The 25840-nt window shown below is 36.1% G+C and overlaps 1 protein-coding gene across 1 annotated transcript in view; it reads left to right on the forward strand.

The window, feature by feature from the left end:
• LOC150103624 (uncharacterized) overlaps positions 1 to 25840 on the forward strand; it is a 64563-nt gene that overhangs the window by 24254 nt on the left and 14469 nt on the right. The window contains exons 13-23 of the mRNA XM_090398347.1: positions 10255 to 10363; positions 10473 to 10523; positions 10696 to 10745; positions 12637 to 12763; positions 12867 to 12976; positions 13096 to 13198; positions 13453 to 13600; positions 15324 to 15387; positions 15634 to 15700; positions 15927 to 16009; positions 18265 to 18403. Coding sequence (XP_090254473.1) covers positions 10255 to 10363; positions 10473 to 10523; positions 10696 to 10745; positions 12637 to 12763; positions 12867 to 12976; positions 13096 to 13198; positions 13453 to 13600; positions 15324 to 15387; positions 15634 to 15700; positions 15927 to 16009; positions 18265 to 18403 — 1051 coding nt within the window. The remainder of the gene's footprint in view (positions 1 to 10254; positions 10364 to 10472; positions 10524 to 10695; positions 10746 to 12636; positions 12764 to 12866; positions 12977 to 13095; positions 13199 to 13452; positions 13601 to 15323; positions 15388 to 15633; positions 15701 to 15926; positions 16010 to 18264; positions 18404 to 25840) is intronic.

A 25840-nucleotide genomic window follows, 5' to 3' on the forward strand; every position in this document is an offset into this window, starting at 1 on the left:
TAGCAGTCATCTTTCATTCTTCCAACCTCAATTCTGTGAACAGTGTCCATCTTAAAGCCTTTTCAAAGAACTACAATCTTCAGCAATTCAAGAAGAATACCAATATACTGCATTCTTGACCCTGCCGTCGCACGGCAACTGTTTTCTATAAGTTTTGCTTTTCGTGTGTGGAATAAATAAATATAAAAACAGCGACTGTTGGAGATAAAGTATATTAAACTGAGATCACTGTGCTGTGCTTGAACTGGTAAATATCGAGAAGGGCTCATAAACTCAACTTTTATTAGCACTTTCGATTATGATTTCACAGGCGTCGCAGCTGTTTCAAACTCTGGATTCTCAGAAGACCACGCAACCACCCAGAATATCAATATACTGCATTCCCATTTGAAACATATGTGAGTGTAGTCGATCGAACGCATCACATATTTTTCAAAGGTGAATTCGCGATCTGCATGTGAATCAGAATTAACGAAGAAGGGAGCTACCAACTAACTAACCAGATATTCCTCAAGGTCTTGACATCATAACACAGTACTATCTGCATTACGCTCATTCTGAAAGCCAAACGCAACATGCAGTCATTTAAAGTAGCATTTTTTCGTGCAGAGTTTTTTTTTTTCTGTGTTAAAGCTACAGCCAATTGAAACATTGCCTCGTTTTTTATTCCTTATGATTCTACAACCTTAGCTAGGACTTCCTCGTGGTTAAGAGGAAAAGTAAAAAAACACGAATAATATGTTTTAAATTTTATTTAACACTTTATTATTTCTCAAATAAATTTACGCCTTTACTTAAAAACAGTTCGTTATTTTTGCATTGCATCCTTTACATTTTATATTTCATTTACAGTTTGTTTCAGTTCGCAATTTACATTAACAGTTCTTTTTTCTTTTTTGTTAACATGCAGTGGGAATGCTGAATGCGTTCATCTTACAATGCTAATACTTTTTAAAAAAAATCGGTAATAATTATAATAGTAATTGTATGCAATTCATACACTACAACAATTTATGTATTATTATTATCACAGTAATAGTCTATACTTCTAGTTGGTCACACAGGGTAGATTGCATCATCACATGTTTCAATTTATGTCTGTATATATAGTATATATATATAACCTCTGTCCAAAAAGAAACTAGTGGCGCCACCTGTTCTATCTTTTTGTTGTGGAAAGCGGCAACCTTCATTAGTGTTGTGTCAACTGTCTATGACATTTGTTTCATTAGAAGCCGAGTTATAGTGCCAAGAGTGACAGTGTGTTTTGACGAAAGGTCGGTCGTCAGATATTCATGCCGTACGCGACGGATTATCGCTATCAATCGCTTCAAAACTTCGAGATAAAACTCACCATTGACCGTTTGGCCAGGCGGAACGAATTCTTTTGGATAATGCCTTCGGAATCGTAGAAACAAATCAGCATTATCTTTACTTTTGACTTCTCCAAGCGTCTTTTTTTCGGATGCCCCTCTTCTGGTGGTCTCCACTCAGCACTCTGTTTCGGGCTCATACTCAAAACACCACGTTTCTTCACCAGTCACGATCGTTTCAAGGAAGTTTGAGTCCTTACTAGAGAGGTTTTAATGAGGTCCTTGCAGTGTTCAATTCGATACATTTTTTGGTCGTCGGTCAACTTGTGAGGAACAAATTCGCGAATTCAATTTACGAAGGCCCAAACTCTCGTTCAAAATGTTGTGCACAGTTGATTTTGGAATCCCCAATTCATCTTCAATCAATCTCACGGACGATTTCGGGTTTTCTTTGATGAAATCACGCACTTTTAGGATGTAAACTTCGCTCAGTCCAATGTTTGGGCGGCCCGGCTTTTCGTCGTATTCGAGCGTCTCAGGACCACTTTGAAATCGCTTAAACGACTCGTAAACTTGAGTACGGGACAAGCATTCATCACCGTATGCTTTTTGAAGCATTTGATGCGTTTCGGTAAAACGTTTACCAAGTTTAACACAAAAGTCAATCGCAGCTCTCTGTTTGAAACTAATTTTCCGACCGTTGGTCAAAACAGACGTCACTCTTGGCCTATAACCAGGCTAACCATATTTCCTTGAGACAAAAACGGGACATTGAGATGGCAAGAACGGGACGGGGTTATGGGATATTCTGAATTCATGAAAAAGTAAGACGATAAAAAAAGGTTTATTACATAAACACTTTTTTTTTTTTGCCAAGTCTTTTGCAAACACCAAAATTGGTGCTTGTGTTATCTGCACACAAAGCAACAATTTTGTTTTGTAAGGCAAATGTGTCACTTCCTTCCTTCAACATACCACGTTGTATGTCGGATATTTCACTAGGTAAGGAAATAAAGTCTAGAATTTTGTCACGAACACCACAATTTGGCAAAAAGTACAGCACGACAATTGGAAAAAGTTTGATGTCTTTCATGTTTGATGCATTTAAACTGACATAATGCTTTTTGTTTTATTCAAATCCCCCTGTTACTTAGTTCATTATGTACGGTGATAAATCGTTGACATTTGTTTAATTTTGTTGGTAATTATTGCTTCTGATTTAGTACGCGCTGAAGAAAATTTTGGTTCATAAATTTTATTTATCAATGTCGACAAGCACGGAGCCTGTGTAGCTCAGTAGAGTGGCGATCGCACGTTTGACAGAACGAAGAAAGACTTATAAGTTTGAGTCTAGTCGTCGACAGTAGGAACATTTTCTAAGCCTTTTTCGACCGGTTCTCGAGTTAGTCGATCTCTGGCACGGGAAAGCGAGTTTTTTTCTCCCGAAAACTCGGGTTTTTCGTCCTGTAAACTCAAGAAAATCGTCCTTCGAACCCACACTAGTTTCAGATATTAAAAATATTGTATTAGGGTTAGGGACCACGAGATGGTGGCACTTATTAGCCGTCGTCTTCACTGCGTGCCGATTAATTAGTGATAGCCTTCGGCCATCTATCTCTGATTGGCTACCAGTGCAGACTGAACTGCCCGCTCAGTCTCCAAAAGTTAGATAGGACTTAAACGGCCTCGCCTACTCCCTATATGGGAACAAAAAGCGCTATCTGGGTTTTTTATATGTTGACAAGCAGTCATTTGCGCCAAAAACTTTGTCGGTGACGCACAGTATCATAAGCAACAAAAGCTTCACTTGCTGTAATTCTATCGCTTTCACTATCACCACGCCTCACCATAAATGAGTTGATGTTTTTGATTGAAGCCAGTCTTTTCAGCATCCTTATGTTTCTGGCTACGTAGATGTTGGTTGATGTTGCTTCTGCCTCCATGAGCAACGGAATAGTGGACATTACAATGTTGGCACACCACTTTTGTTCCATCACTACACAGCTTGCCCAGTTTAATAAATTTGAATTATTTCTGAAGATTGTCATTAAAACTGCAGTTTCGCCTCGTTGACATTGCAAGGATAGACTTAAAGCTTTAAAAAATATGAAATTAAAACCACCAGCATTGAATAACAAAGCCAGCAGTTAGCATAACAAAAACTATCGCTGCAGCAGAACAGACGCCTCGTCTGAGACGCGCAAGTGTTGCCAGCATGCATTTTTTATTTTCTCTGAATAAATCACTGCAGATATCGATATTTAGTATTGAACAATGCGACTCCATGGTTATACAAATTACTGGTATCCATGATATTAATATACGATTATAGGTTATGAATAATAATTTATGATCGACCAGTATTAAAGTATATTTTGTATATATACTGTACTTTAATACTGGACAAAATTTGGACAAAATTGACATTTTAATCAAAACGACGGGACGGCTGGGAAATACGAAAAAAACGGTACTGTCCCGTTCAAAACGGTACGTATGGTCAGCCTACCTATAACTCGTCTTCTAATGAAACAAATGCCATAAACAGTTTGATACAACACTAATGAAGGCTGCGGCTTTCGACAACAAAAAGATACAACAGGTGGCGCCACTAGTTTCTTCTATTTTCGAAAAGTTCGGTTTCTTTTTGGATACAGGATGTATATATTTTTTTTCCCAGAAAGTTTGACAAAGTGTTAATACCAATATTATTTATATGTACAATTCACATACACTTCTATATATTCATTTAAAAAAAAAGTAGATTTTTTTATGGTTATACATATATTCCATTTTCAGTTTAGTACAGGATGTTACAGAACGTACTGTATGATACTGTGCAAAATTCATATTTAGATAAATAATTATGAAAGTTAAAAAGAATACTGATAGATGTGGACTAAGGCAAATATATTATTATGATATGCACGAGAGAGTGAAGTATGTGTAACTATGGATGAAACTCATTGTCGAAGGAGTAAATATCTTTAAGAGGCAAGAAGAGGGACAATGTTCTATACAGGACATCGGTCAAATTAAGGTGACCTGGGAGTTAATTGTAGTAAAAGGATTTTAGAGTGGCTTTATAACCCAAACCGCCTTCGAAGCTAGATTAAGCTTTTGTGAAGACAGTGGGATTATTGTTTATTTACTGTTTTGGTGTATATGCGCGTGTGTGTTTTCCCTTTAGTTTCCTCGATAACTGATCCTGTGTAGCCTTTCATTTCTACGGATGTTTGCTAAGTGCGCTGGTACAACTTGCATAATTCTTGTTTTAAGTGTTCGTTAACAAATCAACTACGAGTATTGTTGATTTGTTTGGTAGCAGGGGCAGCTCGTGCGTAGGCACTGCGAAACTGCAGCACCCCCAATTTTTCTCGATATATAAATATATTTATTAATTTATTTAAATTTGCTTGTAATATGTAATTTTATCATCAACAATCCTCTATAATTCTCTTATTTTGTATAAAAAATAATAGAAATCCATCTTGTAGCACTTAGGAGGGCGAAGGACGCTAGCAGCACTGTGTTTACCACAGTGTCATATTGCTACGCGCGCGAGCATATCACGTCATAGTGAGATGCGAGCCATTAGCGTAATCCGGCACTGTCCGTCGCGCAGTTCCACTTTTGTTTACATGCAGTATGAGCCAGTAGTAGTAGTGTTCGTAGTGCTTATCGTGTTTACTCCGTCTCTTTAAATATTTGGACATTACAATTAAAGACAACATTCATTATTGTTTTTATTTTCGAACATTATTGTGGTTATGATAATTGATTTTATTTTTAAGTAATTTTTGAATTATACCAAACTGTATAATTTTATCGACAATAAACAATATTTTTCATGTTTACTTTTTTTTTAATTTTTTACCATAATTTTGATATTTTATCTAAACACGTATACACTGTACGTACAGTGTGCATGTATATTTCGAAAGTTGCAGTATCCCCACGATGTAAAGCCACGAGCCGCCACTGCTGGTAGTGTAGTGCAAGAAGTGGTAGGTCTTGTTAAGCGTTATGTGTCTATGTTTACGATAACCACTATTGAAGAAGTTTATTAATATGATAAAGTTTGAATATGAAAATTTAGACCTTCATGTTTGGTGGCCCTCCAATGCACCGCAGAAATGATTCTTTTGTAAAATGATTCTAATTTGCACGTGACTGTTTGCAGTTTTTGCATAGACTGTTATGCCGTATCTTAATATTGATTGACAGATGCTATGGGAAATGACTTTGTTAGTGTTAATGGATATGATATGCTTTACTTGAAACAAATTGGCGCAATGATGCGAAGTTTCTTTTGAAGGTATTTGATGTGAAGGCCCAAGTATTTAGCAATGTTACGGATATAGTTTCAGGGCAAAGGCAATTGTTAGCATTGCTAATACAATGATGCGTATGACTATACGGTGGTAATTCGTATTAGATATGAGACTCTTGGATTATTAATAATTAACATTTGGGTTTTGGTATTGTTATTAATATTGAGTTGTTACTGCTGTTCTTAATAGGCTGGGAGTAATACACTTATCGAGTATTTCCATTGATTAGTTTCAAAAGTACCGGATGTTCTTGGTGAAAATGGGTTATAAGATCTGTTAACCGATGTTTTATATCCCTTGGCTGGATTTAGGATTTAGATGGGAGAAAGCATCTTTCAGTTTCGGATTTGGAGACGGTTTAAAAGAGTATGGTTTGCCGCTGACTGTGGTGGGTTGGTTTTATTGATCGGAGTGATGTCTGTCCTGAGGAATGAAATGTTGTTTACAAAGTTTTGGTCGAAGGGTTCTGCTGGGTGTTGTGGTTCTTGACCTAAATTGTTGGCGACGAAATCTTGCGGGAATGTTTTACGTTTCGTGTTAACTAATTCGTTGAGTGTTGACCCTATTTTTTTTTTTCCATATTGCCACTGTCTGCAGAAAATTTCTAGAAGTAACAGTTTCTTTTGGCGGCGCGTTGACTGTGTTGATTTGTCTGTTTATAAGTATTTGTAAACAGACAAGAAAGCAACACAGCAACGTAGTGTCTCAAGTGATTTTTCGGTATCATTCGGTGATTTTTTTCAATCTCTTCCATAGAATATTCTGGAGGAAATGCTGTGCAGTATTTCGTTGTTTATCCAGGGATTTATCTGTTTGTTTTCTTTCCTAAAAACATTTTTGTATATTTCTGAAAAACGGTGGGAAAAATTTTCATTGGATGCTTATTTATTGTTATTGGATCCTCTATACTAAGTGGTCTGTTCCAGTCTGTGTTTTTTTTATGATGTCATCAATAATGCTTGTTACTTTGTAAAGATCTGTTGCTTGTGTTTGTGGAGCAACTGGTACCAGTGCTGTGGAAAGTGGTGGCTATTAGGCAATGATCCGTCATTTTTGTTGCTATTACTGATGATGTGTACGAGTTTGGAGGCGCTCTTATGTTAATATGATCGATTCATGATTTTGTGTTTCTCAATATTTCTTCTCCTGTTGGGTAGCTTATTGCCAAGTTAATGTTATATTGACAGAGCATATCTAGGTAGGTATTCATGACAGTAGAGGTATGATCTAACCTATCGTTGTTGTTGAGGTCTCCTATTACAATAAGGGGTTCTGCTGTGCGAATGGTGATACCGTTTATCCAAGTTTCTAGTACAAGGAGAAAATGTTGAGGATTCATATCCATTGCGTTAATAATGTATTTTGTCCCCGCCAGGAGCCCTTGGGGGGACGAAAAACCCGGGTGTCTGGGTGGGAAAAAAACCCTACCTCCGTATGAGACCGGCTAACTCACCTTTAGTCGGCAGAGACCAGATAAAGGTTCTTGACGTCACTGACGGGAATCGAACCCAGGTCTTTCCGAAAAAAAGGGCTTCGTTTATACCAGGGGTCGGCAAACTTTTGAGACGGAAGAGCCAAACCTGTCCCTCACAACAATTTAAAAATTATTCGAGAGCCATAAATATATTTATAAAAATAAGGAAAATTTAAAGTAATATTATAGTGAATTTATAGTAATACTAGGGGGACTACGCCCCCCCCTGGCGCCTACGACACCCAATCTTCCAAGTTCCGGGCTGGTAGGCTGGTTCAGAAATTTGGTACCATTCAGAAAAGAATGATACCAGACATATATATCTGTAGGATTTAAAATAGGCCCGATTTAAAACGTGACATAAAAACGTTTCAAATTTCGGCCTATCTTTTTTATATTATATAGGATAGGATATAACAAGTAGTAATATTAATTATATTTTTATTAAATGAAGAAAAAATCACACAAAAAATTGCTCCATTGGTTTTAATCGGTGTGAGTAGTGAGCTTGCATTTCCTTAGAAAGTTTCTGTATGTCCGGTTTGTAACTAGTCGTTTTTAATTTAAGGCACGATTCCAAGTTGGCATCAGTAATTTGGCTCCTCAATTTACATTTAATGAAATTCCTCTTAGAAAACGATTGCTCACATAAATATGTAGACCCGAAGATACTGAAAACACCAAATGCAAATTTTTTAAACTCGTGATATGAGTCCGGAAGACTGTTCCAAGTATTGCAAATCATTGAGTCTGCCTTCTGTAGTTCTTTTACAGCAGTCTGCTTGCGCTGTGAAATCAGACTGCATTTTTCTTTTTCCAGTTCTTCTATTTCAGTGCCAAGACGTACAAATTTGGAGCTCCACAAGTTTTTGCTTGTCAAGTCCAGCAATTGTATTTCAAAATTAACCGTGTCAATATGAAACGAAGAAAAATTTAATTCCTTCACATTGGCATTGGAAGGATTTGTAATAAAAGTTAGAGTCGCTTTATTATTTCTGAATTCCTGAAACCTTTGAAGAAAGGATTCTCTCATGTTTAAAACTGCTGTCTTGAAATAATCTTTGTTAACGAGGGCATTGTTTTCTCGGCGATATTGAGACAAGTTTGGGAAATGAACTAAAGTCCTCCTCTCTAAATCTTCAGCGAACAGAATCAATTTCTTTTCAAACGAAATAACTTCCTCTAGCATTGAAAACCTAATCCTAATGAGTCACTTTGTTTGGCTGCCCTGCCTACCATGTGCTCAACCATCCTCTCCACTCCCTCTGTATACCCCCTCCACGCTCGCTTTCCCCTCCCTGACATCGTGTAGCCCACGAAGTTTTGCGAGACCTATAAAACAAATAAAATCACCAGTATGTGAATAAAATGCTTTAAAAATTTTATAAATGAAACTATGATTTTATTTTCATTTTCAATTTTACTTCAGAGCCACATGTACGTACCCATAGAGCCGCATGTGGCTCGCCAGCCGCAGATAGCCTACCCCTGGTCTATACCAACTCAGCTACGGAGGCTCATTTTTGCTAGCGTTGACTTCTAATAGTAATGTTTCTGTGTGTTCAAAGTCGAATGGAATTTCGGCAACATTCCAACCTTCCTTAACGAAGGCCACAATGCCGCCCCCTCTTTTATGTTTTCTTCACCAGGTGTGGCGATGAAAATTGGTAATATTGTATGCATACGACTTTGTATCGTTTGAAGAAATTTCCGTCAGAATTTGTATGTCTGTATTAGTCAGTGTGTCATTAAGCGGTGCTATTAACAGTGGCAGCTCGTGGCTTGAAATCGTGGGGGTGCTGCAACTTTCGAAATATACATGCACACTGTAAGTACAGTGCATACGTGTTTGGATAAAATATCAAAATTATGGTAAAAATGGGAAAAAAAAATTAAACATGAAAAAATATTGTTTATTATCGATAAAATTATACAGTTTAGTTAATTCAAAATTACTTTAAAATAAAATCCATTCCTTTAATTACAATTTATTTATTTATTTATTCGTATGGAGTTTCCTCCCTTTCTCTTCCCCGTCCCTGTTGGGGCGAGTTGAGCCCCCTCATGCGGGGTTAAGTATTTATGGCTGTAGATCCGTGTGTGTTCACGGGGCAGGTTTGCCTGCTTGCGGGATGAAAAACCTCAGATAAACTGGCGGAAAAAACCCTACTGCCGACGCCCAAGAACGGCTAACTTGGCTATGGCAGAGGAAGATCCGAAAATTCCTCACGTCTTCGACGGGAATCGAATCTGGGACACTCCTTCCCCACTCATATAGTTGCGAAGCGCAAAGCCACTAGGCTAACCGCGCGGACATTACAATTAAAGGAATGGATTTACAATTTTTGGACATTACAATTAAATCCTTTAATTGTAATGTCCAAATATTTAAAGAGACGGAGTAAACACGATAAGCACTACGAACACTCTACTACTGGCGCAAACTGCATATAAACAACAGTGGAACTGCGGGACGGACAGTGCCGGATTACGCTAATGGCTCGCATCTCACTATGACGTGATATGCTCGCGCGCGTAGCAATATGACACTGTGTAAACACAGTGCTGCTAGCGTCCTTCGCCCTCTAAGTACTACAAGATGGATTTTTATTATTTTTTATACAAAATAAGAGAATTGTACAGGATTGTTGATGATAAAATTAAATATTACAAGCAATTATAAATAAATTAATAAATATATTTATATATCGAGAAAAATTGGGGTGCTGCAGTTTCGCAGTGCCTATGCACGAGCCGACCCTGGTTATTAAGGTAAACCAGCGTTTCTTTATACTTCTTACGTTAGTATGTAAAATGGTGAGCTCAGGAAATGCATGCAGATTGTTCCAGGTGCTCAGTGCTCAGTGTCACGTAAACAGTGACCTGAGAGAGTTCTGTTTCAACATGCTCATCTGTTAATAATAATAATAATAATAATAATAATAATAATAATAATAATAATAATAATAAATTATTGCCTTGATTATTTAGATTAGCTGTTTCAGTTTATAATTAAAGAGGAATCTGTCATGAACGAAATATCACGTATTTGTAATTATGTTTATTCTTTTGCACTTTATGTGATGAATGGGAATGCCCGATGCTAATCACTCTTCCATCTTTCCCCGACCAGGCAAAACGACACTTCTCGGGTCATGCTAGACAGCAGAGTCATAGGTCTCGACGTGAGTCCCACATATAACAAGCAGCCAGTTCAAGTTTTCCTTGAGCACATGAGTGAGGTAAGACGCTAATTTTCTCCTGCTAAGAGTGTTCGGGATATTTTTGAGTTGCGAATACCACGCGGTTGTGTTTTGACTAATTCGTGTTGGTTTTTTTTTTGTCTTTCAGAAAGAGACAGACAGAGATCCAAGAGATAAATTAACGAACAGCAAACCAAAAGAAAGTATCAAATTTGCTCATTAAAAATGCATTGTTCTTCATTATTTTAATTAATTTTCTTTAATTAATTATTACATGTACTTCACAAGGGTGACTGCATTGGATTAAACTCAACAACTGTTCTTAATGCAGTGCATGCTTAGGGTTAACGTTGTTGTTTTTTTCATTGTAGATTATGAAGCGGTATTGTGTTACCTGGTCAAGCGATCTCGTAATCCAAGGGTAAGTGACCAACAACTTTAATGAAATAATGACATAAACATCATAAAAATCACCGCAAAATATTGTGGTATGAGGCGTGAGATCCATATGGAAAAATAGAGCATTGCCTTTATTAAAAGCATGTTTAAATCGTATTTATGTCTGTAAATTTCGAGGGATTTCTGGCTGCTTTAGCGATCAAAGAAGAAAACCCTGTTTCCTTAAGTGCAGTAGGTCATCTTTCATTGAAGAGCTCTTATAAAGGCTCTTCTCATAATCTAACTAGAGTCGAACCCAGTTCTTTCCATTGAAGGGTTTCGTCCTAACTTACTGCGCTAAGAAATCGACTTAATTTCTTGAAATGATTAGCTCGAAGAACTCTGAAGCTATAATTGTCTTGGAATCAATAGATTTTTTCCAGCTCCTATAACAGCTCCTGTAACGCAGTGTTTAAGTCTGCAGATTCGGTGTTCTGGTTGGCGTTTCTTAGCCTTATCCTGTGAAACTCAATTATTCAGCGCTCCTTTTTATATTTATGTGCTTGTTTACGTGCATTGGAGCACCCGGGGGAGGGCGGGCCCCTAAAAAAGAAAAAGGAAAAAACTATAAAATTTTCCAAAAAGCTTTTCCCAATTAAAATTAATTTTTTAAAAAATTTATGTTGTGTCGGGTCTTCTATTTCTCTACCACTTATAAATTAGCGGTCACACAAGGTGGGAATACCCTATAGCTCTTGGGAATCACGGTCGCTGTGAACGCAAAGTGAACGAAGCGGACCGAGCGCTACTTCGTTTGGCCGAGTCGGGCCAAAGGAGATCAGGAGTATCATGTATTAACGATCACTGCAGACGCTCAGTCATAGGTCGTATGCAATGCATAGTGGCTATTCTCAAATTGTCTGCTCAACTCGCCCCCCCCCCACCAAGATTAAATCTTGAGTGCTCGCCTCCCAAAGATTAAATCTTGAGTTTCCCCCCAAGATTAAATCTGAGTGCGCCACTGTTTACGTGTATTTATATAATAATTAGTTCAGTCATATATTTGCGCTTTCAAAACACTGGCATATGTCCTTTGATTGGAAAGATGTCGGTTCTAATTCCTTCTAAATGTGAATAATTATTCGTATCAACAAACCAAATATGGTAGAGCAGTACCCTGCAAATTTCTAAAACAGTGGAGTGGATAATCACTTCTGAATATTCTTTGCTGTCAGCTGTAACAACCAAAATAAAACATTAATTGTTTCTTTAAACCATCTTCTTTCACTATAAATTACTGTTGAATACAACATATTATCCCATGGAGATTGAACTGCTTACTCAGTCTCCAAAAGCTAGATAGGGTTAAAACGGCCTCTTTTATTCCCTATAAGGGAATAAAAGGCGTTAGCTTATTATTAAAAAGAGGCCTGTGTAGCTCAGTGGAAGTGGCTCTTGCATCCTCTGCGCTTGGCTGCACGAAGATAGACTTATAGTTCGAGTCTAGTCGCCGACTGGAAGAACTTTTTCTAAGCCTTTCTTCGACCGGTTCCAGAGTTAGTCGATCTCTGGCACAGGCAAGCGAGTTTTTTCTTCTGGAAACTAGGGTTTTTCATCCCGTAAATTTAAGAAAATCGACCGTAGAACCCATACTATTTCAGACAGTAACATATCCTGTTAGGGTTAGGTACCAAGAGATGGCAGCACTTGTTTGCCAGCCTCTTCATCAGTGGCTGCTATAATTAGTGATAGACATGGGTCAGCTATCTCTGACTGGCTACAGGCGGAGACTGAACTGTTCACTCAGTCTCCAAAAGCTAGATAGGTTTTAAAGGCCTTGCCCATTCCCTATAAGGGATTAAAAAGCGTGAGCTTATTATTATTATTTGAATGCAAGACAGACGTTTTCTAATGTGCAGTTCCTTTTTTCACAGGCGTAAACAACCTGGTGGATGGACAACGCAAGGGTGCAAAGCTGTTACCTCGAACAAGACATCAACAACTTGCAGATGCCATCAGCTTGGAATGTTCACTCTACTGGCGTTAATGGATCGACCTCTGGTAAAAACAATATGTAAAAATTAGTATATTAAAGATTGTAGAATTGTTCGGTTAGATGCTTGATATAAATATTTCTTTGTTCACAACCATGTTTATTTTTCAGAATACAAAAAATTATGCAGAGGATCTCTGGGTGTCGGCATTCAAGTGGTCAGGATACCTCGCATCTGTGCTCCTGCTCATCTTTTATATCTGTGCCATAATCATTAAAAGGTATGTTTATTTATGAGTGATTACTGCAACCGAATAAATATCGAACTGGCTATTCAAGTTTCATGAATTTAAAAGGGTTAAAATTTCGTCAGTGAGTATTTTTTTTCCTTGAATCCCAGGTATCTTCACGATCAATTCCACCTCATCCGTCTCAATACTTCATTAGCAGCTCTTGGAGCATTGTTATCATTTTTTTGTATTCATTTCAAGATGGACGACTGGGTAAGAGATTTCAACTCTTTATTCTAAGCGTATAACAGAAACCAGATAAATGAAATAAAGATCCACTTCCACTTAAATCAAAGAAATTTGTTTTACCATGCCGAAACTAGAGAAATGAGCATACCAAGCAATTCTTGTAGTGCCATCTAGCGGGAAGAAATAGAAATATAAAAACTTAAAATTCATAATAGAATTGAAAGACTGAAAAATTATGCGCGCGTACATACACGTTCTAAAATTTCTTTGCTTTGTAGGAATCCTGTCGGAGTCTATCTGGCTGTGTTCATTATTTCTGCACTGCAGTGGGATGTTGGTTGTGTGCAGAAGCGCATGCCTTGTTTACTGCGGTAGTGAATGGTATTGTCGACGGAAGACTTAAAGTATACCTTCCTCTCGCTTGGGGTAAGTTGGTCTTTTTTTTTTTTTTTTTTGTAACTATGTGATATTCTCATGTATTTTAAGATTTGTAATTTGTCCTATTTAGACCAAAATTTATTTATTTATTACTCTTTTTTGAAGGAAAGGTTCTAAAGACCAAGTTTTACAGACAAACTTTTAAACAAGTTAAAATTATTCATATAAATATCTATCCGATCGATTCAAAACAACACAGACAAATTATTATTACGTGAAACCTCCGAGGACTCGTCGTGGATGACGCCCTACTGCACAATTCACCGTCTCCATCACTTCAAAGTACAACAGCACTCCCACCACCATCACATAACGCCATCTATCGTCTACCAACAATAGTATTTGTGATCAGTAAATTACGTTTGTTCTCTACTTAAGACCTTTTATTTTATTTTACTATTTTAATTTTTTTTCTAAAATAATGACAATGTATACAGTAGCAGTATCAACAAGTTTAGAATTTGAACGTGTTATTGTGGGAGAGAAACTTAAGAAACGTGGTAAAAAAAGAGACCAAGGTGTGTGTGTGGGAAGATAATATACTATATATTAAGCACAACTTATCTCTATCCCATTCAAGTGCTTTTTAATTATACCAACAAATTTTATGCTTTTATACTAAGAAATAATAGCTGTTATTAAATAAATAAACCAGTCCAAATTAAGAATCGGACATTAATTTATTAAGAGAATAATTCAGGATGAACAAACACTGGGAGTAAAAACAACACACAGTCGTTTAGAAATTTTGTTCTATTTTGGAGCAACAGATATTTACTTTAGTTTGTTTCAGTGGTTATCTGCTGCACTACTATAAGTATGTTACAGCAGTGAAATATGTATTATTTTGTTTTTAACTAAGTGAAAAATCTCTAATCCAGAGTATTTTAATAATAAGGCGTGACACATTTTGGCAACTGGTATATGAAAATATGACTTCTGCATCACTTCAACCTTGGTATCACCTCTGCGTCTGGCTCCCACTGAAGAGACCTCAATAAAGGTCGAAACCGGTCTGGATAGTGACTCTTCCCATAATGCATAGCATTATACATGTCCGCAAGGAGATGAGCTTTGCATTATGGGATACTTCACATCACTAAGGAGAGTGATGTGAAGTTAAACCATCTTTACCACGAGTTGCCCTAGTCCTGATTATATTTCAGGCGCAACCTTTGTTTGCTTACACTTGGATAAAGGATTAAACCAGGTATATAATTTCTTGGTGTCTTTAATTTATGGTATCTTGGTTATGTCTTTAATATAACCAAGTGAAAACCTTTCAACAATTATTTAGTTTTATTATTTTCAATATTAAATTATTCAATATTCGTAATAAACTCATAAATCTAAATAAAAAAATCACTAATTATTTTACTGAATAATGATATCATCATATAAAATAATATTCGCTGATAAAACATGAAATGTTTGATATTTTATTAACAAACGTTACCTTATTTTTGTTATAAAGAAAATAAAATAAGCCATCCTAAAAAGAATCCTATTCTATATCTCGAATTATTACGTTGACAAACGCTCGTAAAAGCGGTCTTCCTTTTATGTGTATTATTCGCTATATGAGATTTTTGCTGTGTTTGAAATAATTGAAACGATTGTTAAAGCTATGCGCTTCTAATTTCAATGCCCAGTTTAAGATATTGAAATCAGAGATTTAACAATCTGTTTAAAATATGCTATTTACTTACAGGATTCCCTGCTGTCATTGTAGGCATCATTATTGGCGTGCTGCCAAATTACGGGTACGATACCAGGTAAATATCTTATAAACATATGAGTTTCGAAATACGGTATCTGATGTTTTCTAATCGATTTCTTTCAATATTTGGGCGATCTTTCAGTATTACCACACCGTAGCGCCCTCTGTTACACACTAAGTGAAATTGCTTAGAGAAATTCAAAAATATTCTTAATTTTCTTATGTTGTGTTTTTAAGTTGCTTTATCAAATGGGGAAAGAAAAAGAAAATAAAACGAAGCCCTTTTTTTATTCTGTATTAGGTGTCTGGTTGGTCCTACGAAAGAGATGAAGCTCACTTTGATAGTTCCTCTCTTGACCTTAGGTGGCGTAAGTTGAAGATATTTTTCATATTATTCGCTGTATTTTTTTTAGGGTCTATTTTGCTTTGTTTTTGTTTATTACTGGACATATGTACATTGCAAACAAGCGTAATAACCACAAACAAAGTAAATTCTGGTAGAACTATTAAGACTATTGATGTAATATGAGAAATTTGTAATCGCAGAAAATTTACTGTATAGTCATTTTAATTTAATTTTTTTTTTTCATGCAGCTGTGTGTTTTATGGAGCCTCATCGTCTGTTGTAATCTCGACACTCCCGTCATTAAGAAATACGAGATTAGAGAAGAATTAGGGTAAGCATTTATCAGCATTTATACAACTAAGAGCTAGCTAAATGATTAAAGTTCCTTTTAACCAAAAATTGAAAAAGAAAATTGAAAAACAATCGAAAACGGTTAATAGAAAGACAGTTTATTGAATTTCAATTCATAAAAAAAGCCCTTCGTCGTTTAAACAATTCATCGAACAACAATTTTACGAATGTTTCGTCGTACGAAATTCATCGCAGAGGCAATTAATCGGGAAAAAAAATAAAAATTCGCCGATATATATATATATATATCAAAATTAATGTTTTGGTATTAATTAATTAATTAATTTTTATAAGCATTATAAAAACACTTGTCATGTTGTACCATCATTTTGTATTTTGGTTTAAGCCAATAAATAAGAATAAATAAATAATAATAATAATAAATATAAATAATATAAATATTATTTATATTTATTTACAAAATTTATATATAAAGATAAATATTAAGAATAAATAAGTAAGAATACAATTTAGTCGGCTGAATCCCAAACTGCCAGCCCATCCTCGTTCGTTCAGTATCCAGGTAGATACCCAACAGGGTGCACCACGAGAAGGTGAGGATTGGACATTAGGTCAGAAGCCCTGGTCGGTTCTCCGCATTCCTTTAAAGGCTATGTGGGGGTCTCCTCTCAGTTATACAGCTTTGACCCTTAAGCACCCCCTTATCAATAGGTGGATTGATACGGTAAAAAGTGCCTTAGAAGACAGAAATATAAGATCTGATAATGTTGGAGTCTTGACAGGTAACAGATTGACTTGAAGGAAAATTGTAGATAGGAAGTTAGTAATGATGTAAATTTTTCAAGTTGTACTATCATATCCTGTACACCCCTTGAGGGTAAGTGTCAGGAATTTGATGATATGATGATAATGATAAAATCACTTGAGCTGCAATAATATAGCTTATATAGTGGAAGCTAATATTTTCACAACAGGTTTGTTTCAGAGGGGAAAAAATTGCTCCTATCATTCTTTGTTATCTGCATCCACCGTTCGTACAGCTGCATTACTCGTTTATAACTTCAAATATATATCTAAACCCGAGTTTTCGGGAGGGGTAAAAATCAGTATGACACAGGCCAACTCATCATTTCGTTGAATGCACCTGATGAAGATTCCTCACGTCAAGACGCACTTCGAACGCGATTCTTTCCGATCAAAAGGCTAGTCTAAACAAGCTGAACTACGGAGGCTGTTTTGATGGCTCTTATAACATTTAAATATAGGGAAAGCCAGTATATCTGTTCCCTGGTTATCCTATTTAGAATACGCAATTCCCTTCCATGTTCATTATGTAATTATCACAAAATTTTAATCTCTCACACTTCTGAATCTGTTGCTGCAGCAATACTTCGTTATAACACTTCGTGCGTAAAGGTGCAACAAATGCAGCTAATGACCTGACCCTTAGTCCACCCACGGCATTAAACATATAAGTTTGCAATCTTTCTTAGATAGGATTCACATTAAAATTAACATTTACCCGCCAAATCTCTCCAATAACAGTGAAGTGAAAATTTTTACCAATGTCACATTTCAATATTTTATTATTATTATTATTATTATTATTATTATTATTATTATTATTATTATTATTATTATTACACAGGTGTATCTCTATGGAGTCCAAAACTCATCGCGAGAGACCCAAACTATCCACATAATCTATCGTATCTCTCCTTGAACTCATTAACAGACAAAGCACTCACAACTGGCTCTGGCAACCCATTCACCACTCTCCAAGCAAAAAATCTAATCCTCACACCCCTATTAACCATCTCTTTATTCAAGTTCCAGGAATGACCCCTTGTTCTGGTCCCTCTAGCCAAGTGCTGAAACATTTCCCTTGCATCTGTCCTATAAATCCCTTTAAGCAACTTAAATGTTTCTATCATATCCTCTCTTTTTCCCCTATCAACCAACTTCTCAATCCACATATCCTCAACATATCATCATAGGGAACATTCCGCAGACAACTTACCATTTTAGTCAATCGCCTCTGGATCCTATCCACCACTTCCTCACCCCCCAAAACTCGAGTAACTAGATACTTAGGATAATTGTTTACTTGTGATAAATGGTTCGTATTTCATCGCGGTTGCTATGAACCATCTGCCAATATTTTTAGTTTCTTTGAATGTTATTACCTGTAGCTGAGTATGTGAAAGTGAAAATGACCTAAATTATCAAACAAAAAGTTTGTAATTCACTTTCAACCTTTTTGTTCTCAACTAGTTCTTCAACTCGAGCTCTGCTCACTGTGGCGATGGTGTTTGAGGCCATTTGGACCATCGGAACGTTGGCTCTGATCGACTTCGGACTCGAAACCGCAAGGGGATGGAGAAGGCTTTTTCAAATTGTGACTCCGTGTCTTGTAAGTATATATCCACAATGCGTTGTAACCGTCCCTTAATAGGTAAGTAATATCTATAATCGTTTGTGAAAGATGCACTGTCAATAAAGCAGGGGGAAACCGCATACAACCTCCACACGCACACACATACATGCATATATTTTACCCTGTTTTTATGATGCAAAATTTGACGGGCTCTAAATTGTAAATTGTACTTCTTCTTCATATACAGTCAGGAAAATCTGAATGCAGTGCAGACTACCAGTAAAAAAAATATCAAGGCGTACACATTTTAATTCGTGAAAGCAGAGCCAATGTGTGTCTGGCAACACGTTAGCACCGCATATAAACTGTTAATGAGAAACTTGGTATTTGCTCTGTACCGAGTGGCGTTTAATTTGTTGCTACTTCCAAAGTACCAACAAATAGAGTTAGAAGCATTTGTATATAATACAGATGGAGAAGGAGTCAGAAACATTTATATACATCATAACCACATATATTCATAGAGCATCGCTGGATCGCAAACTTAAGCTGCTTGTTTACTCTAGGCATAAGACTTTAATGAAAGTCTTGCAAATGGAAGGTAAGACAATCTTGCAAGAAACATAAAATAATCTTGCAAGGAAGGTGAGATAGTGTCATTGCATAAGGATTGTGGTAAAGTGCAGGCACTAAACTATACGGCAATTCTATTCCTTAAGTGGCTGTGGAGAAATCAGTAAGAGCTATTATATAAAACTGGATTTCTTAAGGCGCATGTTTCAATAATCAGCTTGCCTTTTAGAATGAAATAATGAAAGGCATGCACTGCCATTTTTCTGGATTCTTCAAACATTTGACAGGCGTCCACGTGATAAGTTGATATTTGATGTTTAAGGTGCAATCCACGGATTTAAATATCAGTCTAAGTGGACTGGATGGAAAAATGACCGCATGATATCGAACAATCGTATGGGAGAGCAATGCCAAGCTTCTTAGGGTTCTACAAGTGGGTTTCACAGGGTCAGTGCTGGTATCATTACTGTTAAACCTTTCTGCCAATATTATTCTTACTGAATTGCACGAAGATATTCAGCTGTTTGCAGATTACGTGAGCCTATGGAGGATTTTTTGTTATATCGCCAATGTCATGGCTCCTTAGGATTTAAATAAGTTGGAAAAGTGAACGAATAAGTAATGAATAGTGAACTCTGATCAAACCACGTCCACATTGCTGTGCTCATATCTGATTACGGGAATATGAAGGGGGAAGGAGATAACGTTGGCGGTGATGCAAAGGCAGATAACAAAAATGTTGTGGGTACTGCCAAACGCTGGTTATGAAGTTACACCGAAAGCATGCAGTCTTTAAGGGGATCGAGCATTTAAGTTGTTGAGATGTATTTACAGGGGTGACACTGAGAATTTTCATATAGTAGGACGAGGAGAGGGAACATGGACAAGAGGTCATTCGTGGAAGTTGAGAAAAGATGTAGTGAGCAAGAGAGGTTTTTGCATGAAGAATGGCAGGAGCATAGAATACAAATAAGATGGTGGATGCACGTAGTGAATGAGTTTAAGAAGTGTTATGGCGAATCTCCCAAGATTTTTCTAATGACTCCAAGGAGGATTGTAATATTAAATATTAATCGTGATGTGCATGTGGTGAGCCGGATATATACCGTAACATACAGTTGTTTACAAATCTTAAACTACTGCGTCGTGGGAAGAAAAAGGAGAAGAAGCATAAAAATAAATGAAGAATTATGGTAAACACGTTGGTAATCCTCAAAACTGCTTTCCTAATAGCATTTTTGTATAGTGAAATCATCAGTTATCACAGCAGCTGAAGCCGTGTTGCTGTAATTGCTTTGTATTGCTTCGAATCATTCTACCTCTTTTGGGCACTAAAATGGTCTACGAGGTAATCCTAAATTGGGACAAATATTAGCAGAAATTCCATCCAGCTAGAGCAAAGTTATTATATGGGCGAACTGAATAAAATCATTCTAGGTGCTAGTGATTGAATAAGTGTTGTATGAGAAGCACATTTAAGAAAAAAATTACTTCGTAATTTTCTTTCTTCTTCTTCGTCTTATAACTCTACAGCCCCCAATGAAGCCTTGCCCTCCTGGATTTGTTGCCTCCAACCCTGTTTGGCAAAACTTTACTTGTCAAGTTCACACATTGCGACATGATGTTGCTGTCTCGAGTATTGCAATATACTGGTACTTTCCTTTAGTTTTCTGTTAAAACAGAATACTGTACAGTGAAATTTAAGTAATATAAAACGTCCTGGACCCCATCATTCAACTCATAGCTGTTGAAGAAACTGACTTGTTTTCATTTTACTGCGATTGTTATGAAACTTTATTTTTAATGAGCGATCCGTTCGAACATTGCCACAGCAGCAATTACCGTTATGATGTCATCTGTCATTGCAAGGCGCTTTGAGTTGTATGTTAGTCTAAGAAAGTGGTGCAATATTGCGACGCGTAATCATTATGAATGGTAACAGTTCTCTAATTATTAAAAATATTAAAAGTTTCTGTTTAAATGAAAACTTAAATAATTACACATTTTCGTAAATATTCCAAATTTTAATAAAATACTGTGGATAAATGCAAAACAAATAGAAACAAAACAACAATAAAATAAATAATTTATTATGGCATATTTTGACGGGAAAAGATGACATTAAATCACTAGCTTGTTCGACAAGGAATTAAACATATTTTATACATTATATTTCTACACATAAGAGAGTAACAGAATATATAATTTCCCTCGACATAAAGTAATTCTATCTACTACATATTTTAAGGCTTACCACGGAGTGAAATGATTGGTGCTTTCATATTCCAGTGACTTGATTCACAATCATGAAAATAATTAAGTTAATTCTAAAGGCAGTTTAAGCCAGATTAACATTAATTAAAGGTTGAATCGAGTTTACATTATGCTTAATAATAATAATATTATTTTTTTTTTTAAATTTTTTTTTTAATAGTAACAGTAATTTATTGATTGCTGAAATATTTACGCATACACTAGACATCTTGAGTGACATTGCAACTTATAATTTTACAGAATTCAGCTCTAAGTGCTGCATTTTATACATTGATTTCAACTAAAATTATTAATAGTATTTTTTTTGCCTCTATAATATGTATTTACAACACATGTTCTTCTAATATTAACAATGAAGATTATTCAGAATTTTTTATATAATAATTTTTTGTTATATAATTTTTTAATTATAAGATATATCACATTATTTTTTCATGTTCAATAAGAGTATTATATCAATGATATTATCACATAATAATCAGTATCTTCTTGATTGTTGTATACTTTACTAACTGTTTTATTACATACTCTGCTTCTTTGGTTATGAGGATTATGTGTGGTTGAGAGGCAAGTTAATCCCACCTACTTCGAAGCTTGGGTTAGCTTTTGTGAAGAGAGTGGGATTTAAGCTCCACTATTTATATTGTTGTTACTGTTTATGTATTGGATGTTGGCATTGGATGCTGGTGATTTGTGATGTGTATATTAGTGTTAATGGTTTCTTAACTTTGTTGGTATATTTTCCAGAGTTCGTTTTTTAATGTTCTGTAGTTATCTACGTGTTTTAACTTTCTTGGTAGGTTGTTGAGTAGCGTGGGTATCTGATGTGATCTCACAAAAGAACCGTATGAGTTGTTGAAGGGTGTGGGGATGTAGAGAGTTGTTGTAGGTCGTGTTATACGATATGCGTCTCTGTTGTTTCGATAGGTGATGTTGAAGTAATTCCTTGTTAATGTCATGTAGTGTTTCAGGTTTTTAATGCTCAGAATTCTATGTGTCGCCATATGCTGGTCTGATATTGGTTGTTGCGTGTAAGGTGTCCAGATCACTGTTGACACGATTTTCCTGTGTAGTGTTTCTAATTTTGTTAAGTGGCTGTTTGATGTATTTGCATAGACTGTTATTCCGTATCTCAGTACGATTCGCAGATACCGGGATATAGGAGTTTTTTTTTATGTTGGATGGAATAATGTCTTTTATTTGGAAGAGTTTAGCTGCGATGATCCGGAGTTTGGTGTGTAGGTATTCTATATGATTTGTCCATTTAAGGTGGCAATCTATATAGAGACCGAGGTATTTTGCATGCGTTACAGGTTTGATTTCGGAACATTGGCAGGTATTTTTGTTGTTAATGCAGCGGTATGTGAGACAGTGTATCGATAGCGATGCGGGGCGTATGATTCTTAGGTTGTAAACGCACCAAAACACAGATGTATTATCAACATCTGTGTTTTGGTGCGTTTGATTAGAATTGAGTTTTGGTGGAAGTATGTTGTGATTTCATTTAGGTCTTGTTGTGCTTTGCAGAGAGCCGTATTGATGTCTGTGCGGATTGTAGTGCAGTGTCATCTACATACTGAAATATTTGACTTCTTATGGATATGTTATGGACATCATTAATGTATATGTTGAATAGAGTGGGTGATAATATGACACCTTGAGGTACACCGTGTTTTATTTGTATACCCCGACTGTGACATGTACCTATTTTTGTTACTTGTGTTCTGTTTGAGAGTTAGTTCCTGAACCATGTATGCAGTGTTCCTCTTATACCTATTAAGTATAGTTTGGTGAGTAGTATGTCCTGTTCAAGTGTGTCAAATGCATTGGTTAGGTCGAGCAGTATAAGGACGGCGTACTTGTTTTTGTCGCGCGCTTGGTTGATTGTGTCGGCGATGTCTTCTAATAAAGTGATGGTGCTTTTTGTTTTCTGAAAGCCATATTGGTATTGTGAGATGATGTTGTACTTCTGTAAATAGTTCTGTAGTCTGGTGTGTGTTATTTTTTCAAGAATTATTGAGATGACTGGTAGGGTAGCTATTGGTCTGTAGTTCTGAGTATCGTTTCTTTTGCCGTGTTTGTATATTGCCGTAATTACTGCAGTTTTTAGTTGTTGTGGAATAATGCCTGTGTCGAATATTATGTTCACGAGTTTCAAAAGTATTGGATTTATTTGTTCAAAGTGTGTTACAAGGTCTGTGAGTCTTATTTTGTCTATTCCTGGAGTGGTCTTTGGTTTTAGTTGTAGAATTGCTTCTTTCAGTTCCTGTTTTGTTATTGGTGGAAGATGTATAGTTTGTTGTTGACTTTGTGTCGGTAGTATTTTGTTGATCGTTGGTAGTTTGTCTTTTTTGAGTTGTGTGATGTTGTTTGTGAAAGCATGGTTGAATGAGTCTGCTAGTTCCTCTTGATTTGTGTCCTGGCCGAAGCGTTTTGCAATAAAATCTTGTACTGAAGTTTTCTTTTTTCGAGTTACTAATTCGTTGAGTGTAGCCCATGTTTGCTTAATGTTGTCGTTATATTCCATGAATTTTTGGAAGTAGTAGCGTCTTTTTGCCCTACGAATTTTTGTTGTTAGTTGATTTCTTGTGTTTTTGTATAAGGTTTGTAAATGTGTTACTGGTTGACTTTTTAAGTTTTTTCCATAGATTTTCGTTTACAGTAATAGTATTTAGTATGTCGTCATTTATCCATGGATTGTTGTCTGTTTGTCGCCTCATTTGTGTAGGTTTTGTTGCTGTTTTGTATATTTCTGTGAACTTTAGTTGAAAATTCTCGTATAATGTTACAGGATCATTTATTTTAAATAGGGAATTCCAGTCTGTATTTTTTACGTCGTTATCGACAATGCTCTTTCGTGCGATCGAGTTTTCTCGACTTTTGTGGTGGTGGGAAGGGGGGGATAGGTAATGTAATAAAACGAAGTTGAGACAAAGTAGTGATCGGCAATTTTGATGTTAATTACTGATGAAGATATATATGTATGGCCTGTATGTTGATATGATCAATTCATGATTGTGTTATTGAGTTGTTGAGTATTTGTTCTCTTGTTGGGGAGTTAATGGTAGAGTTAATGTTGTACTGACTTAGTATATCAAGATATGTGTTAGTGGTTGAAGAAGCGTGGTCAAGAGTATTTATGTTAATGTCTCCTATTAGGATCAGCCTGTATGTTGTACGGGGTTCGTGCCACTTAGCCATGTTTCTAACTCGTGAAGAAAGCTGAGTGGATTATTATCTGGGCGTCTGTATATTATGCTTATTGTGTATTTGATACTATTGTGGCTATTTGTGATTTCCAAAATTAGTGTTTCCGCATGTTCGAAATGAGTTTGCTTTTCAGTCACATTGTATTTTTCTTTGATAAATGCCACAATGCCACCTCCTCTTTTGTTTGGTATACATAAGTTGTAGGTTTGGTAATTATTTGCTTAACCAGTATATATAAATAGAAAAAAAAAAAGCAAAGGACAGTGGCTCACAGCAGGGAAAACATTACTGATCATAAAGGATAAAGAAAAAGGTCCAAACCCAGAAAACTTCCGACCAATAACCTGCCTGCCAACAACTTTTAAGCTACTCACAGGCATACTAGCTGATAAAATATACAGCTATCTTAAAGCAAATTCTCTTCTCCTAATTGAACAAAAAGGTAACAGCAAAAATTCAAGGGGCACAAAAAACCAATTGCTGATTGATAAAATTATTCTGAAAAATTGCAAATGTAGAAAAACCAACCTTCATATGGCTTGGATAGATTATAAAAAAGCGTTTGATTCGGTGTCTCATAGTTGGATTTTAAAATGTACAGAACTATTCGGTATTAGCGAAAACGTGCAAAAATGTTTGCAATCCAGCATGAAAAACTGGAAAACAACGTTGATTATGAATAGAGAAGAAATTGGAGAGGTAAACATAAAAAGGGGAATCTTTCAAGGAGACTCATAATCTCCTCTATTGTTGATCTTGTCAATGACCCCTTAACTAGAATTTTAAATAAAACTGCTCATGGTTATCAAACTGCGCAAAAGAGTGCAAAGATATCTCACCTTTTCTACATGGACGATCTGAAGTTGTAAGCAAAATCAGAGAATGAACTCGGATCGTTGCTAAACACTGTACACATATTCAGTCAAGATATATCAATGGATTTTGGCTTAGACAAATGTGCAATTGATGGAATAACAAGAGGAAAGTTTGAAGATATGAACGAAATCGAGCTGCTCAATGGTGAAATAATCAAAGCAATAAAATTCGAAGACAGCTAGAAATATTTGGGAATTTTAGAAGCATCACAAATTCTGCACAATAAGATCAAAGAAAGAACTAGAGCAGAATACATAAGACGATTAAGAAAACTCCTTAAGTCAATGCTTAATGCTGGAAATTAGATAAGAGCAATTAACACCTGGGCCATACCTGTTCTGAGATATTCAGCAGGCATTGTTGAATGGACCCAGCTAGAGATGGACGATTTAGATCGAAAAACTCGAAAATTAATGGCAATGCACCATGCCCTCAATTCTTACAGTGACATTGATAGGCTATATCTATCACGCAAAAAAGGTGGTAGAGGATTATTACAAGTGAAGCAAGTTATTGAAGAAGAAAAACGAAATTTAAATG

Source organism: Typopeltis vanoorti, chromosome 9, assembly GCF_054136105.1.
Source record: "Typopeltis vanoorti isolate ZY-2024b chromosome 9, IOZ_Tvanoo_1.0, whole genome shotgun sequence".
Classification (NCBI taxonomy): Eukaryota; Metazoa; Arthropoda; class Arachnida; order Uropygi; family Thelyphonidae; genus Typopeltis; species Typopeltis vanoorti.